This window comes from Myotis yumanensis, unplaced genomic scaffold (genome assembly GCF_028538775.1).
Source record: "Myotis yumanensis isolate MYYU_CA2020_CCGP unplaced genomic scaffold, mMyoYum1.0.hap1 SCAF_2, whole genome shotgun sequence".
NCBI classification, from domain to species: Eukaryota; Metazoa; Chordata; class Mammalia; order Chiroptera; family Vespertilionidae; genus Myotis; species Myotis yumanensis.
The window spans coordinates 63,430,871-63,449,723 of NW_027223753.1; the positions used below are offsets into that span (position 1 = coordinate 63,430,871).

The window sequence follows — 18,853 nt, forward strand, 5'->3', positions numbered from 1 at the left end:
GGCATCCTCCCTCCTCCCGCCGCCTGAACTCGTGCCCCTCCGCCCCGCTGCTCCGGTTCCCTTCCACGCCCTTTCTGGAGCCGTCTTTCAGGGGGGCAGGCGGGGCGAGGAGGCTGCCCCGAATGAGCCCAGCATTCTCCGGCACCCCACCCCTACCCCTTCACTGCCGTCTGGGCCCCAGTAAAGCACTCGCACACCCCTGCACGTGCTATCTCTCTGATGGAGCGAGAGCGGCGGGCTCTTCCTCTCACTTGGTGGGGGAAGGGGAGAGGGGAAGGGGCGCAAAGAGGGGTGAAGAGCCTGCCGGCCGTGGGTGCGCAGACCTCTCCAACAGCTGTCAGTTCTGGTGTTTGCATACAGGAGAATCAAAAAGTGCAGGGCTTCTCAAGCTGAGACGTGCACCCTCTCTAGGCCTTCCAGTTGTGCAAAATTGCTGTGACGTTAATGAACTGTTAGATCCTCTAGACTGGCTGCTGGGACCCAAAGCGCCCTGGACAGCTCCTGGAAGAAATGGGTCTAGAAATACTTGAGGTGGTAGTGACAACGATTCTTTGCTTGGTCAAACTTTAGTCAGGCCCCTACACTTTCTCCTAGGTGCCTCTGTGCACTTCCTTGTAAAATCCGGTTTTAGCAAGAACGCTGCCAAGTCAGTTTACCAGAACCCGCTCCCCCCAAAATACACCCCCCCACCCCCCACCCCCCGCGCGCAGTATTTGATTAACCTCCATTTCTGATGGGGTTCCACATCTTTCATCATCCCTCAGGCGATGTCTGATCACCCTGGCCTGTTTTCAGTTAGGTAGGTTTAGCCGGAACTTCCCTCACCCCTTTGGTCTTCTCTTGGTAATTTTTCACCCACTTGACCATACTGAATTTGGAATTGAGCCCCACCTCTCTCCCGCGCTGTGAAATCCCATTGCAGTGGTCCCTATAACTGTCTCCATGGGCCAGAATAAAGTCTGCCTTCTATCTTTAACAAGTGTTGTTGAATATTTTTCTTCTTTAAGAGTGGACCCCGAGCCCTGCTGCTGGCTCAGTGGTTGAGCGTGCGCCTATGAACCAGGAGGTCACGGTTGGATTCCATGCTGGGGTTGCCGGCTTGATCCCCAGTAGGGGGCATGCAGGAGGTAGCTGATCAATGATTCTCTCTCATCATTGATGTTTCTATCTCTCTCTCTCCCTCTCCCTTCCTCTCTGAAATCAATTTTTAAAAAACCATATATCTATATCTATATCTATATCTATATATATATATTTTTTTAAAGAGTAGTTCTCGAGCCATGATTTTTTTTCTTTATGAAATTTTTAAACTAAACCTGAGTTTACTCCTTATCAGGACTAGATCGGGAACTTGATTAATTTGAATCACAACCACTTTGGATATATTTTGATTGGTTTTTATATTATTTTTTGGCCCCAGGTAAATTTGTTTAAAAAATTCACTGAATTTTTATAACAGGTAATTCCCCCAAATTATATAAAGAGCTGTCAGATCCTTTTTCAAAACCTTTTACAAATCCTAAACCAGATTGTATGGATAATTTATAAATGAAATACCTTTTCTTGAAATGGGATACAAGAATTGTATGCTGTTCATTAATCTGAATCCCAGGTGCTGGGAACAAGGATATACTCAAAAGGCTGTAACTGGCACACTCAATTCTCAAGTGCAATTTGGGAAATATAATTTAATCTCTAATGCCCATATGCCTCCACATGCTTTAACACTGTTTCCTTACAATAATAGTGAAGTCATCTTTACAGTGGGAGTTCGAAGTGCTTGATTTTTCTAGAACAATCTAAACTTTGAAGGGGTTTGCAGATATAAATGATAACCCTAACTTATCCTAGAGTTGACTTAAGTAAATGAGTGAATAGAAAAATCCAGGCTTTGGAGTCAGGTGAATGCGGGCCCAAATTCCCTTCTGTGCCACTTATAGAGTGACCTTGGGGAATTACTTAACATCTTCACCTCCCCAGTCCCTTCTATGTGTAATCCATCTAATAATAGGATGCATGCAAAGCACTCATTACTATGCCTGGCATATTTTATGTTCTTGTAAATGTTCATGGGGGGCGGGGGTGGAATCTAAATTAATGAATGAATAGACTATGTTCATGAATTTCAAGACAATATTATTAGGATATTAATTATCAGCAAGTTTATTTATAAAGTCAACCCAATATCAATCAAAATTGCAGGAAGACTTTTTGTAGAAATTGACAAGCTGATTCTAAAATTCATACGGAAATGCAAAGAAACTAGAATAACCAAACAATTTTTTAACATAAAGACAACCTTTTGGTGCTTGGGATAACACTTCAACCAACTGAGCCATCTGGCTATGGTTCATTTACTTTTATAACAATGAAATTATTTTGTGTTTTCTAAACACTATATCACTTAGCGGATATTCAAACACTGGAAAATGCAGCAAACATGATTGGGTAGTATTCAGATAATGTAACATTCGGATGTCCTAGCAAGATCAATAGTATTATAAAGAAATACTTTGAAATCACCAATTTAGGGAGTTATTTTGTTTGCAAAACTTGTTATTTCTTGAATAAACTTGTTAATGTTTATTTGCATGAACTAACATGACAACAATGACAAGTAAGACTGACAACTTAGATTTTCATTGCTTCTGTCATGCTGCCATAATATTGACCTTAATTTTTGACTCTGCATGGCAGAGTTTCCTGTCTTCCTTTTGATTTGGTGTCAATACATTCATTTAAGCCAATGGTTAAATGTTAAGGCTTAATTTTCCCTTTTACATTATTTTCGGCACCTTTGTCAAAAATCAATTGAATATATATATATATATATATATATATATATATTTCTGGACTCTCTAGTCTGTTCCATTGTCTACATATATTCTATGCGTCTCTATACACATACCAAACTGTCTTGCTTTAGAATAAGTCTTGAAATCAGGGAGGGTAAGTCCTCCAATCATATTTTAATAGCTATGTATTTTGTTAGATGGGTACTAGAATCATCAGGGCAATCACTTTGTAAGTTACATAAACGTCTAATCACTATGTTGCACTATGTTGAAACTAATATGATATTGTAAGTCACCTGCAATTGAAAAATAAATTTTTAAAAATTTGGGCAAAGACCTAGCTGGTGTGGCTCAGTGGTTAAGCATCGACCTATGAACCAGGAGGTCATATTTCAATTTCCTGTCAGGACACATGCCCTTCCCCCACTCAATCCCCAATAGGGGGAGGGCAGGAGGCAGCCAAGATCAATGATTCTCTCTCATCATTGATGTTTCTATCTCTCCCTCTCCCTTCCTCTCTGAAATAAATTTAAAAAATATTTTTAAAAATTGGGCAAAAGCTATAAGCTGGTTACTCATAGAATAAGAAACCTTATCAGATAAAAAAATGAAAACATTTAAAAAGAAAGTAAGCTTATATAAAGCAACGTATATCCTGGCCGGTTTTGCTCAGTAGTTACAGCATCAGCCCTTGGACTGAAGGGTTGTGGGTTCAACTCCTGGCCGAGGGGATGTACCTCCATTAAAAGTTTGATCCCAGCCCCAGAAGCAGAAAGCAACCAATCAAAGTTTTTCTCTCTCTCCCCCTCCTCTCCCTTTCTTCCATTCTCTAAAAAAATCAATGGGGAAAATATATCCTCGGATGAGGAATAAAAAATAATTATAAAGCAACATATGCCCTAATGTCCAATCTCATAATGCTTTTGTAATCAATTTTAATAACTGAAACAACATCAAATACAGAATGAACAACATTTTTCCTCATCTGGACTATTTGTCATAAAACAAAGATCAAATCTATTGGATAAGGCAATTAATGTCTCATATTTTGAATTATCATTTGAAGAATAACTTTTTAAATATTAAAATTTTTCTTTTTAATAATTTTATATTTTTCATTAACACTCCCTTCTTTTAATGTTTTTTATTATGAAATGTCTATAACAGGTAGCAATAATTTTTACATGTAAATTAAATATGTAATCTTGTTTAATATATTGGTTTATAATAATATTAAACCAAGTTTTCATTATTACCTTTTTTAAATCAAAAGAAACTTCTGAAACTTTTGGTATAACCTTATCACAGAAAAATAATTCATTGTTCATTATAGTTACTCATTATATTTCTAAAGCATCTATATATATAAAAGCCTAAGTGACCATTAGGACTGGTCGACTGAACAACCAGTCGACCAGTTGCTATGACATGCACTAACCACCAGGGAGCAGACGCTCAGTGCAATAGCTACCCTTTGGTGGTCAGTGTGTTCCCACAGCCAACCTCCCACAGTCCCTTCCCCTGGCCAGCCAACCTCCCGCGGTCCTTCCACCAGGCCAGGTGGGCCCGATCGGCCCTGATCAGGACTGGGCAAGACAGCCCAGATTGGCCCCAATCACTGGCCAGGCCAAGGAACCCCACCCATGCACAAATCCCTACACCGGGCCTCTAGTGTAAAATAAAGTGCTATGAAAAAGAAAAGTATATAATATCCTCTCAGGAATTCCATTTTTTTCCTGAGTTCCAAAGGTTAATTTCTTGGGAATTGAAAACAGTACTACATAACCAGTGACTCCCTACAGCATTCTTGGTATCTGATGGATAGCTTTTTTCACATTTTTATCTTTTTGCCATCTCAAAAATCCTGTGTGCTTCAGAGCCACATAACTCAGCTGAAAGACTCAGGTAGCACAGGTATTAATCATGTACATGTCAAACCCTAATATTTTCCCCTTGTCTTTTTACATTTGTACCAGTGCATTTTCTTTTCCCTTAATTCCATCTCTTTTTTAAATTAAAATGCTTATTTATTCAACATATACATATTCAACAAGTATTTATTGAGGGCCTCCTATATTCCAGTAAAGGTATTAGGTACTATTGATAGAAATATGAATAAAAAATATAGTTTCAGTCTAGAAGATAATTTAATTTTTATTTATTGATTTGAGAGAGAGGAATGGAGAGAGAGAGAGAGAGAGAGAGAGAAAGAGAGAGAGAGAGAAAGCCAATTTGTTGTTGCACTTATTTATGCATTCATTGGTTGATTCTTGCATGTGCCCTGACTGGGATCAAACCTGCAACCTTAGTTATTGGAATGGTGCTCCAACCAACTGAGCTACCTGGCTAGGGCCTGCTATGAAGTTTTAAAGTATTCCAATTTCTGTACTTCTTTTGTTGCAGATAGGTAACAAATATTTTATGGACTAGTGGGCTAGTAATGTATATTTCCTGGCTGGCTCTGACATCCAAGTGGAAATGTCTACTAGATAGTTGAATATTCAAATCTACTTTTGTCACCAAAGGGCAGAGGCAATGTCTATAAATTTACTTTGAACATAATTTAAGGTTAAATCTGATTCAACAAGCATTCATTAAAATATGTACCGCATTTGAGACACTATGCTGGCCTTTTTAGGACAGTGCTATGGAGAAGGGACAGATTAAGGTCTGTGGGCAATCTGAATAGGCTACGAATTTGGCATCCCCTCATACTAATATTCTTTAAAAATGTATTCGCTATATATCTAGCAGAAATAGGAAAAAAACTGATTTCTGTTAACAAACATGTATTCTCTTCCTTTACATTTGAAATAATTTATTGAGCATAGTTTTTCAAACTAAACAACCTATCTGGAACACATTGAAATGTTTAAAATTTAGATATTAAAACTGGCTGAACTCAGAGATGGGAGCATTATTTTTTGGTTGAATCTTGTGATTTGTACTCTCACTCAGCAAAATTATTCAACACGGATTTTTAAAAATATATATTTTTATTGATTTCAAAGAGAAAGGGAGAGAGAGGTAGAAACATCAATGATGAAAAGCATTGATCAGCTGTCTCCTGCACGCCTATGGGATTGAGCCAGCAACTGGGGCATATGCCCTTTGAACCCGGGACCCTTCAGTCCACAGGCCGGCGCTCTATCCACTGAACCTAACCCGCTAGGACCCCATAACCACAGAGAAAATGAACCTTGGAGTTCCTTAGGGGTTTAAGTATGAGACTCATAGTTAAGATTTGAGTTAAAATTTATACAAAAGTTACTTTGGCAAGAGGAAAAGGTAACACTTTAGAAGATAATCGAACCGGATTATCTCTCCTTCACACGGAATCTAGGGCAGGTTTCTGGGAGGGCCCAGCTCGCCCTTGGAAGGCGAGGCAGCTGCCCTAAGGATGCTACCCCAATCTTCACATCACCCTCTCCTCCCTGCTGCTAGAGGCCACACCCTCGCAGCTTCTTCTTCATGTTCGGTTGGGCTGGACCCAGCCTGTCAAACCTGGGGCCAGGTTGGGCCGCTGTTCTCAATGAAATTATCATCGTGTACATACACCTCCTTCCTTGCAAGTGGATAACTGCCGGACCTCGCCCTGTTTCCTGTTACGTGACGTTATTACCATAGCAACCAATCACAGTTGAAAGAAACTTAGAGAACAGAGACTGTATTGGTTTTGGTGCTTTGTCAATCTCATCTGAGTCACCGCCTCTTTTCTCTTAGCAACGGATGCGTCAGAGCAACCGCTTGCAAAGGAGCTGCGTTTTGTGCTCTTAGGACCTGTTTTTCTGAGAGGAGAGTAAAACTTGAATCTTCAGCCCCAGAAGGAGTTTTTCGCTAGGGTGCTGCACAGAGGCTTCTTTTCTCTTCTGTTTAGCAGTATCAGGTAAGGGAAGCTCGGAATGGGAAAGGAGGTTTGGAAAACAAATACTTCAGTCTTTCAAGGGCGTTGGAACACTATGTACTGGGCACAGTGGAGACTACAAAAAAGTACAAAACTTTCCCTGCTTGCAAAGAAAGGAACTTCCAGCCCAGCCAGGAGACAAAAATAGCAACGAGAGAGCAGTTAAGGACATTCTTAAGAACTTTGAGGGCAGGTACAGTGTCTTGTTCATAGATCATATATCCCCAGTGTTTCTCACACTGCCTGGCGCATAGTGGGAGACCAATAAATACTGGATGGATGGATGGATGGATGGATGGATGGATGGATGGAAAGGAAAATAGCATGATTCTGGTTATTCATCGGTATTGGAGATCAAAGAGGAAAAGATGAATGTGGACTAAAGTAGTTAGAGATGACTTCAGTACTGTTGAGAAAGGGCTGGAGTCGATGAGGAGTGCAGAAACCAAGGGGGGGACTTCAACTCTTTGAAAGTAAGGACTTTGTCTTCCTCATTTAGTGACCTCCAGTACCTAATGGTTGCTCGAAAAGTTCTCTCTCCTTCTGCCCAGTGTCTACTGGATGCTGCATGAATTCACAGCCATTCCCAGGCACCTCTGGGTTTGAGGCCCTCTGCATTTGTGGAAGCCTGGCATAATTAACTCACTACAGTGTGATTAGAAAGCGTCAAGGAGAACGAAACTGTTTAGGCCTGAGTGAGAGAGTTGGGGAGGCTTCAGGGAGAAGGTCCTTGCAGGATGAGGGATGAGTGAGATTTAAGCAAGCAGAGAAATGTGTGCATGGTATGGAGCAGGAGCAGCTGGAGGGAAGGGGGTTCCCCAGAGAGGGAGGTAGGAAGACTGTTTGGAGATGCTGGGACTGTTTCGAGATTGGACAGTAACCCTGTGAGGCTGGAGTAGAACTCGAGGAGTGGATAGGATGGGGCAGACTGTGAAGGCTGTTAAAGGTGGTGCTTACACAATTGGACTCTGGTAGGCAGACCTGTGCAAGACCGCCTCCTAGTGATTTTTAAGACGCAGACTCACCCAGACCTGCGGAATCACAGTGGCTCCAGGAAGTTTGCATTTCAGATGAGCTCCATTTCTCCCCAGTGGAGGAGAATGCCACTGTGGACCACAGGGATCCGCATTAAATGCCCTGGTATACAAAGAAGTGACTTGTTAAGATCTGCATTTCACAAAGGGCTCTGAAGGCTGTCCTGTGGGTGGCTATGCCGGTTGGAACAGAGTCAGGGAGGCCAGTTAAGTGTCCATGATCTGATTGGAGGGTGGGGTGTGGATAGAGAAGTAAATCACATGTTTATTTTTACTAATGACTAATTGAAATGTATGCATTTGATAATAAACCACAGTAATGTTAGCAAGACCTGTGACTTTGTCACTAAGAGAAATTACAGTTCTTTTCTTATTACATTATGGATGTTATAAGGAAAACAAATACTTCAGTCTTTCAAGGGCGTTGGAACACCATGTACTGAGCACAGTGGAGACTACAAAAAAGTACAAAACTTTCCCTGCTATAAATATCTGATTTATGTTCATCACATCTTCAAAATTAAGTGGTAATTAGAATCACTGCTAGGTCTTGATATTTAATTCATTAATTAAGAAGCACATAAATTATTATATCATAATTTTAAAAATATTTTGATAACTGTATTTCAAAAAAAATCTCCCTTGTAATCACATGTTTTTATTTGATTTATGGGGCTTCATCAGGCTGCCAAAGGGTTCATGGCACAAAATAAGAACTTCTGGTACAGGAGGGCTTGTTAAAGGCCTGAACACATGGAGGCTGTGGGAAGGAGGGCTTTGAATTCAGGAGACATTTCAAAGGGTGAAGTGTTGGAAGAGCATCTACTTAAATGAGTAGTCTGTCTTGGAAAGAGGTGGAGGTAGGTTGGAAGGGGAGAAACAAGTGTAACAAACTAATTGGAAGCATTGTAGGAACAGTCATTTCTGGAGGGTGGATGTTGTGTACTTGTTAGAAGACTTGTCTGAAGAGCCCAGGAGAGCCGTGAGGCTTAATCAGGGTCTTGGTGGAGACCAACCGAGCAGCAGCAGTTCTTGGAGACACATCACCAGACTCCCACGATGTTAGTCTTAGCTCAGATTCTAAATCTTTGTTTAAAAGAAGAAAAGATGGGAGGCAAGCATGATGAGCTTACAAATACTTTGGGGAGAGAAAAGAAGATGGTGACCCTCTAGACAAGGTCAGCTAATTGAAGGAGACTCGGGACGTAACACTTTCTAAGGAAGACGCGAGGGAGAAGGTGCCAGTGCTACAGCTTTTCTCAGAATTAAAGGCCTTGTGACTGGGAGTAAGACACTCGTGCATACAGGTAACAAATGGGAACATGTAAGCAGGTGTGTGCATTGTGTCCAAATCAAGTGAAGAGAGGGCACCAATCACTGTTTAAATCACTGTATTATATCAATCGTAATTTGTCACCTATTCCTTCATATGGGGCAGTTATCCTCCTAAATAACAAAAGCTTCATAAAACGATAGTCACAGAGAGGTCGAAAGTTAGTTTGGAACAGGGTTGTGGCCAGCTCTGAATGCAATGTTCCTCATAACCACTGGAGTGCCCTCACAGGGTTTGAACTGTTACTGGGTAAGACGACTGACCCAGTACTCACCTCACTCATCGCTCTCTAATGTCCTTTGCTGTTACTGTGGGAGGATATGTGTTCTTTGCTACATTGGTAAAAGACAGGTATTCTGGAATGGTGAAGTAATTTATAAAGAACATGAGTGGTTTTAATATAAAAGTATTTCAATGGAATGCTTAAATATTTGTAAGTGCTATCTTTCACAAATTCTGCTTTGAAATTCAATCAGCTATAGTGGCTTTGCAAACCAATGGTAATACAAGCTACTGAGGTAAGCATAACCTTTATTTTAGGAACAAATGAATTATCTCTTCTGCTGCTTTTAATAATAAATTTACTTTAGTTGGGAACAAGAAAAATGAGGTGAACATTTCAGAATAATGTACCTTAGTAAAGTCGTATTTGTATTAAAAAATATTTTATGACCTTTTACTCGTCACTTTAATAGGAATTTTTTTGGGGAAAGTGTAATACAGCACATTCAGTGCATGAACTGTGCAATTAATTTTATGAAAAAATATTTAGTAAGCCCTGTTGTAATTTAAAAGCAATATCTTTTATTTGGGACTTATTTTTTTTTAAAGGAAATCACTTAGCCTTTTATATATATAAACTAGAGGTCCGGTGCACAAAAATTTGTGCACTGGTGGGGGAGGGTGTGTGTGTGGGGGGTGTCCCTCAGCCCCATTTGTGCCCTCTCACAATCTGGGACCCCTCGGGAGATAACCACCTGTTGGCTTAGGCCTGCTCCCCAGGTGGCAGATGGCAGGCCCGATCCCTTGTTGCCTGCCCCGCCTCCCCGGGTCACACACACAGCAGGGCCGATCCGGGGGTTGGGGTGCTGCCCCGGGTAAGGTTGCACATGGGACGCCCAGGCGGTCCGGCAGATCGCTGCTAATAGCAGGCCCAGATGGCACCGGGGCAGGCGGGATGGTGCTGTCCCACCCTGCCTGCAGTATGCAAATTAGCCGCCATCTTTGTTGGCAGTTAATTTGCATATCACACTGATTACCTCATGGGAGGCGTAGCGAAGGTACGGTCAATTACCATGTTTGTCTATTATTAGATAGGATACCCAGAGCCCAATCACTTTGTCCATCCCGTTGTCACCTCCCTGATCTAAGCTGCCATCTCCTCTCTCTTGAATGATTGAATGTATCTTTTTAATATATATATTTCTGGGAGAAAGGGAGAGGGAGAGAGAGAGAGAAACATCAGTGATGAAAGAGAATCATTGATGGGCTGCCCCCTGAATGCCCCACACTGGGGATCAAACACGAAACCCGGTTCATAGGTCAACGCTCAGCCACTGAGCCATGTCCACCAGGCTGAATGTCTCTCAACTGGACTCCGCTTCAGCCCTTTCCTCGCTGCAGTCTTTTCAGCACAGCAGCCACGGTGTTTGCTCAATTCTTAAAATATGAGTCAAATCAAATAAAATAACTCCTCAGCTCAAAATCATCCGATAGCTCTTCACCTCATTCAATGTAAAAACCCCAGTTCTTATACATGGCCTAGATCCCTGGTGGTATCCTATCTAATAATAGACAAACATGGTAATTGACTGTAGCCTCGCTACACCTCCCATTGGCTAATCAGCACAATATGCAAATTAACCACCAACAAAGATGGCGGCTAATTTGCATACTGCAGGCAGGGTGGGACAGCGCCATCCTGCCTGCCCTGCCGCCATCTGGGCCTGCTATTTGCCACCCAGGGTGGCGGGCGTCCCATGTGCGACCCGACCTGGGGCGGCCAGGCGGGGCAGCAGCAATCTGCCGGCCCATCCAGGAGTCCCGTGTGCGACCCAACCCGGGGCGGCGCCCCAACCCCCAGATCGGCCCTGCCGTGTGCGCAACCCAGGGAGGCAGGGCAGGCACCAAGAGATTGGGCCTGCCATCTGCCACCCGGGGAGCGGGCCTAAGCCAGCAGGTGGTTCTCTCCTGAGGGGTCCCAGACTGTGAAAGGGCACAAGTGGGGCTGAGGGACACCCCCCCAGCCCCCCTCCCCTGCCAGTGCACAAATTTTTGTGCACTGGGCCTCTAGTCCTATATAATAAAAGGCTAATATGCAATTGACCGCACAGTGGAACAACCAGTTGCTATGACACGCACTGACCACCAGGAGGTAGACACTCAATGCAGGAGCTGCCCTCTGGTGGTCAGTGCACTCCCATATAGCTGGTGAGTGCAGCGGCAGTGGCAGGATCCTCTCCTACCTCCAAAGCAGCGCTAAGGATGTCCGACTGCCAGCTTAGGCCTGCTCCCCACGGGACATCCCCCAAGGGCTCCCACACTGCAAGAGGGCGCAGGCTGGGCTGAAGGACCCCCCACCCCACCCCCAAGTGCACACATTCCGTGCACTGGGCCTCTAGTGTTATATAATTGTTATATAATACTATTACCTCCTTTCTCTGTAAGAGGATCATATATTCCCATCCATTGCCATGCAAGCCTATATTCCTTCCCCATTATCAGGATTGGCTGTGTGACTGGCTTGGGCCGGTGGAATGTGAGCAGAAAGGACAGTGTGCCGATGCCAAGGAAAAGATTTAGAAGGCATTACGTGGTTCTATAAGCTTTCTCGCTTTTTCTTCTGCCATGAAAGTAGCATGTATCAAATAGGGACTGCTCCTTCAGCCTGAGTTCCAGAATAAGACTTGAAGCAGCAACTCACTCTCAGCCACAAGACAAAACATGAGAAGAAATAAATGTTTGTTGGTGCATGTTACTGAGACTTGGGAACATTTGTTACTGCAGCAAAGCTGACTAATATATATCCCCATCTCTCTCTGACCAACTTCATCTCCTCGTCTTCCCCTCACTCACTCTGCTCCAGCTATCATGACTTTCTTGCTGTTTTCTTAAATGTGCCAGGCTACTCCTGCCCCAAAACCTTTACACTTATCATTCCCTCTGCCTGGAAACACCCTTCTTTCCCCCGTTATCTACAGTTTTTGCTTCCTCCTTTTCTTAAGACTTTGCTCCAATGTCTATTAATGAGGCCTTCCCTGATTGTCTAATAAAAAATTGCAACATCTGCACTCCTACAATCTGTTTCCCCTTCCCACTTGATTTTTCTCTTTAATAGTTATCACCATGTAAAGTATTCATTATTTTGCTTCTTTATTTGCTTGCTGCCTGTCTCCCCCCTAGCATGTGAGCTCTATCAGGTAATGGTTTGCCTCTTTCATTCACTGCCGTATTCCTAACACCTGCATCTGGTATACCATAGTTGCTCAATAAATATTTCTAGAATGAATAGCGATGGTAGTGGTGGTGGTGATGGTGTGTTTATGAATGTGTGTGTGTGGAGGGGGAGGGGGGAATGAGTCCAGGTGGTATTCTTGAATATTTAAAGTCAAATGCAGCTGGAATAGAATATTTCATTTATATTAATAGAGTACATTTACAGAGAATATTTTGAAAAAAGGACTAGGTCCAAGATTTGAAATTATGCTAAGGCTGGAAAGTGGGATGGACACTTGACAAGCTGAAGAGTTGGGTCAGAGCCACCCATTGCAGAATATTTAAAAAGTCAAAATTCCTGAAATATTAATGTTTATTGCATGTAACATTATTATACTTAAAATCATTTTTCTTGAAATATGAATGTTTATTGCATGTGAAAAAATAATATAAAATAAAGTACAAAAAAAATAGAAATTCCTAAATTGTCAGAAACATAAAATGCCAATTAAAATGTTAAATCATAACTTTCTAGGTAAAGACAATTATTTTAAATAGCTTGATTTGTAATGAAACACAGTAGTTACCGCTGAAATAATTTGAACAAAGGTCAGGAGTGCAAAACTTGGAGCCAGGCCGCTGGGGCTCACGCTCTGCCTCCATGGCTCATGGCTTATATGTCCCTTCAGGCAAGTAACCTGACCTCTTGGGGCCTCTGTTTTCACATCATAAAATGGAGATGAAGATAATAGCATGAATAAAATGCCTACCTAGGCCCTGGTGGGGTAGCTCAGTCGGTGGTTAGACACGCCAAGGTTTTGGGTTTGATCCCCGGTCAGGGCATGTACAAGAAGCAACCAATGAATGCATAAATAAGTGGAACAACAAATTTCTCTCTCTTTCTCTCCCTCCCTCCTCCCTTCTCTCCCTCTCTCTCCCTCCCTTCTCTAAAATCAATCAATAAAATGCCTACCTAAAAGGTTAGTTAAAATAAAAATAAATAGTACATGTAAAATAATTCGAATCATGCCTGGCACATATCACTCACCAAACATGAGCTGTCATTATTATCATTTGAAAAAATATATGTGAACATTTTGAAGGAAAAAATGTGTATGCTCAAACACTTAGACATATACCCACACTTTAGTCAAGATTTAGTCATCAAGATATTGAGCATAAAATAAAACTCATGATGTTTTGACTATGGGCAATTGCTGGGGTGCAGACAAGGTACCCCTATGTCAGTCTTAGTGATATGTGGATTGTTTTGAGCTAAAGGCAACTAGAACCCTGCAGGCTCGAGAGAAACTCATGCTCCCTGCCCTATCTAGGAGAATTAAATTAGGAGCCTGGCCCACAATAAGAATTAATACCAGAAATGACATTTTACCTTACCTGTGTGTATGGCAGGCACACTAATAATTACTGAACACGTGCTCTCCTGAAATGCCCCTTGGGAAGCCCACGGTGCATTACCTCCTCCCTAGCTCACAACGTCATACCTCAGTTCCCCTTTCTGTCTCTGAACCTCGGTGCATGTGGAGTCTCTGACTCTCATATATGCAGGGTTTCCATCCATATATACGTGTTAAGTTTGGGTTATCTTCTCTGGTTAATCTGTCTCAAATCTATTTGATTATTAGATCAACTGAGGGTAGAGGAGCATTTCCTCCTTCCCCACACTATGAAACAATATTCAATCTGTGTTTGTTTTATTAAAATGAGACAAACAGTAAACAGTGTAAGATGACTGAGTTGATGATGATGCGACTTTATTTCATCTTCACAACCACCTTGTGCGTTAGGTTTTATTATCTCCGTTAAACTGATGAATCAGCTGAAACTCAGAAGGTCAACAGTTAGCCCAGGGTCACTCAGCTGATGAAAGGCAGAGCCTGTTTTTAGACCCCTCTGGTTCCACGGGTGGGCAAACTTTTTGACTCGAGGGCCACAATGGGTTCTTAAACTGGACCGGAGGGCCGGAACAAAAGCATGGATGGAGTGTTTGTGTGAACTAATATAAATTCAAAGTAAACATCATTACATAAAAGGGTACGGTCTTTTTTTTTTTTAGTTTTATTCATTTCAAACGGGCCGGATCCGGCCTGCAGGCCGTAGTTTGCCCACGGCTGGGTTAGACTCTTGAAACCACACTCTTAGCCACTGAACAAGACGGGGCAAAGGTGAGCATTGAGGAGATGAGAAGGGTTTGGTGTCATGGCAAGGCCCCTGGCCAGAGCTATGTCCTGTCAAAATGGATGAGCAACCCCCCAGAAACTTTTGGAGGCCTTTTCTGACAGCACAAATAAGGACCCGGTGGCTACATGCACGCATGCTAGGACAAAAGTACTATCTACACTATGTTAATTTTATAATTATGTGCATATGTGCACACTGTGGGCCGGTGTCTGCCCCTGGACTTTAAACCTGTCTTTGTAGCTGGGGCACCTGCCAGGGAGCCGGGCACAGGGCAGCACGGAGCAGTTCCCTGGGTGCAGAACCACAGCCAGAGGCGGGGCAGCGGAGTCCTCTCTGGTGCTTCCATGGCAGGGCCTGAGGCTGAAACCTGGAGGAGTTGGCAGGTCACCGCCCTGTGTTTCAGCTGAATGGCTCCCCCAGAATGGCAAGGTCTACCAGTGGTTCTCAACCTTCCTAATGCCGCGACCCTTTAATACAGTTCCTCATGTTGTGGTGACCCCCAACCATAAAATTATTTTCGTTGCTCCTTCATAACTGTAATTTTGTTACTGTTGTGAATCGTAATGTAAATATCTGATATGCAGGATGTATTTTCAGGGGTCACGACCCACAAGTCGAGAACCGCTGGTAGACTAAGATTGTTGTTGCAATAAACCCCTGCCCCCAGAACACCCACTCTATAAAGACACATGTTGCCCTAGCTGGTTTGGTTCAGTGGATAGAGTGTAGGCCTGGGGACTGAAGGGTCCCGGGTTCGATTCCAGTCAGGGGCACACGACCAGCTTGTGGGCTCGATCCCCAGTAGGGGGCATGCAGGAGGCAGCCAATCAATGATTCTCTCTCATCATTGATGTTTCTATCTTTCCCTCTCTCTTCCTCTCTGAAATCAATAAAAATATATTTTAAAAATAAATAAAGATGAGTCAGCCAAAGGCTCAACTTAGAAAACACACTCATGTTTACTAAATGCTAGTGCTTGCCATTTGAACCTGTGAGCCAGGCATCTAATGGCATCTCTCTTTGTGCAGCCTGAGTCAGAGCCATGGCTCCAAAACCTCGAGGAGGAAAGAATCCACGTGGCAAAAAGAAAAAAGGAAAACATGGCGAAAATAAGGACTTAACACTTGGTAGGACTGTCTTTTCGTTAATGGGATTTTTATGGCTTCAGTATTTGTACAGCTAGCAGCCAAAATTATCATGGTGTTGGCTGTCATAAAGCTAAACACAAGTGGAATTCAAAACATGGGCATTTATTCTCATTTTGTATGTATTTCATTACCATTCAACACCATAGGAAACATATCATGAAGAGATAATTCTGTGAGAAAGACAGTTATTCAGATTCTGTTTATTTAATTATTCATAAAGTAGTTTGAGACTTCATCGTATATTTGCATTTATGTTTTGTGTTTTGAGACCTGGTTAAAAATATGTAATAAGCTAGGATATATATTTGATTCAAAAATGTAAATTTGACATTATTTTGTTATATTCCAGGCAGTGAAGAAGCAGAACCTGTAAATATGGAGAGCCTGGGTAAGTGGAAACAATTTAGAAACCATCTCCAGGTGCAATATTTTAATACACAGTAAGCAAGTGAAAATCGTACAAATTGAAGCAATTGATCAACATGTACATGGACTAAAATCACATCGGGTCATTTCAAATATAAAATGAAAGATGTTAAAGAAAATAAAAAGCAAGAGTGAAAGAGAGAATTTTAAACTGAGAAATAGACTCAGGCCAACCCATCCCTTCAAAATCCAAATTAAATGATGATTGAGAGACCTTTTGTAATTATAAAGTGTGGTAAGTCTGCAAGTTATTACTTTTATTAGAATGATATTTTTAAAACTCTGGCTCATAAACAATATTTATCTGTACTTCCCAGTAAGATTCCACTATTTCAAGGAGAAAGGTTGATTGTTAAGCAAAGAAGCTAGGACTTAGAGAGCCAAACTAATGTTGTTTTTACTTTTAGAGGCTAAATAACTAGCAAGCCTTTGTTTTTGTTGTTGCTGAAACTTTCTCTTAGAGTTGACTTACATGATGCACTTCATGTTTGGAAACAGAGGAGACAGCAAGGGTGGAAAGAGAAAGATCTAAGAGCCTGTAGGCCGTTGTGAAGATTTTGGCTGTTAATCATACAGGATAAGCAACTATTGGTGGTATTTAAGCAGAGCAGTGACGTGATCTGACTTATGTCTAGACTGGGTTAACCTGGCTACTCTGTTGAGAACTGCAGGGGTGAGGACAGAAATAGAGAGTGCTTAGGGAACTATTGCAACAATCCAGGAAGGAGAAGGCAGTGGCTTGGGCCAGGGTGGCAGAGTGGGTGGAGATGGTAGGGGGATGTCAGCTAACAGTAAATGGCATTGGAGCAGACTATGCCCATTGCCCAACAAGTATGTATTGAATTAATGGATGTATCACCCTTAAATGCCGGAGCCATTTTTGACCCTTTTCCCTTCCCACACCCCTACTCCCCTTTAAATCAGCCCAACTCCTGTCAATTTCACCTCTAAAATATATCTCAAACTGGTTCATTTCACATTATTTCCACATCTACTTCCTTAGTCCAAGCCTCCACATTCCTCACTTAGATGAGTTCCTTAGCTCCTACCTGGTATCACTGTTTCCACTCAGTCTCCTTCAATCCCTCCTGCACCCGGCAACCTGCCAAGTCTACTTCTTGCTTAAACTCCCCCAAGGCTTTTTTTTTGTCCTTATAGTGGCCCTGGCTCTGCCTTCCTCTCTGGTCTTTTCTCTTCACCCTCTGCCCCATCCATGGCTCACCAGTCTTGCCTAGCTCAGAACCTGCCCTATGTGTTCCTGCCTCAGGGCCTTTGCTCTGGCTCCATGTACCTGGATAGCTCTTTCCCCAGATCTCCATGCAACTATCTCCTCATCGTTCAGGTCTAGACTCCAGTCCCATCTCTGGAAGAGGCATTTCCTGAAGGCTTCTTTCATCTAGTACCCTTGCCTTCACAGCACCTACCATAATTCTGAAGTTAAAGTACAGTCGATTCTCCTGTTTTATGGATGTTCTATACAGTTGCTGTGAACACCAAAGTAGCAAATACTGAGACATTCCTCTTAGAGGAAATACAGGGTTAGATTCCTATGAGCCTCTGGTCATAACATTTCCATTAACCAATCAATATATAACCTTTTTATGTGTGTTTCCCTTTAAAGATACTTTATTTAATATATATTGTATATATATTATATATAATATATATTATACATATATATTATATATATATAGTATACATATTATATATATATATAATACATATACTAGAGGCCTGATACACAAAATTTGTTCAAGGGGCTTGGCCCCCCTGCTGTGGCGGCCAGTGGGGCGGGGGGCAAGGTGGGCATGAGGGGGGCCATGTCTGCCATCTCTGCCTCAGCCTTCAACACCGTGACTTTGTCAGAAATTAGCATATTATGCTTTTATTATTATAGATTCATTAACACTGCACTCACAGAAGACAGCACTGTAACTCATGCCTTAACCATATTTATCTAATATATGGATTTCCTCCGTGAAGGGCATCACAGCCTTCTTGAGTTTAGGAACACTATACAGCACTTCAGCACCACACTTGAGGATCATTTTAAATAACAAAATCACCAATAAAAAGCACAAAAATGTGGAAAATGTGGCACTAAATAGACAGTGGAAGGACACCTGTTTCCTGTCTGAGCTGAAACAAGATGCAGAGCATGGGCTTGTTGGACTTCAGCTCGCAATGTGCTCATTGGACAACTCAAATTATTTTGCCACTCTGAGCACGTCCACTAATGACCATGAAAGTGCCACAACTATTGATTTTAGGATTACAAATAAAGTTAGCAAGTGAATTTGCAAATACAAAATTAGTAAATAATGAGAATCAACTATTTACTTGTTAATGCATTTATAATCTATTTACACACACACTTTCTCTCTCTCTCTCTCTCTCTCTCTCTCTCTCTCTCTCACACACACACACACACACACACACACACACACACACACACTCCCGGTAACAGAAAGGCTCTTGTACTCCAATGCTTAGAACAGATCTTGACACATAATACATCCTAAATAAATATTTGTTGATTGATTGCATGCATGAGTGAAGGAATGAATGAATTGCTT

General features: G+C 42.0%; 1 protein-coding gene across 1 annotated transcript in view; it reads left to right on the forward strand.

Annotated features, from left to right (window-relative positions):
* Window positions 1–6,538: 6,538 nt before the first annotated feature.
* The window catches only part of DNAI3 (dynein axonemal intermediate chain 3), a 99,501-nt gene continuing 87,186 nt past the window's right edge, over window positions 6,539–18,853 (forward strand). The window contains exons 1-3 of the mRNA XM_070405493.1: window positions 6,539–6,681; window positions 15,732–15,830; window positions 16,201–16,239. Of these exons, the coding sequence (XP_070261594.1) occupies window positions 15,746–15,830; window positions 16,201–16,239 (124 nt within the window). The 5' untranslated portion in view covers window positions 6,539–6,681; window positions 15,732–15,745. The remainder of the gene's footprint in view (window positions 6,682–15,731; window positions 15,831–16,200; window positions 16,240–18,853) is intronic.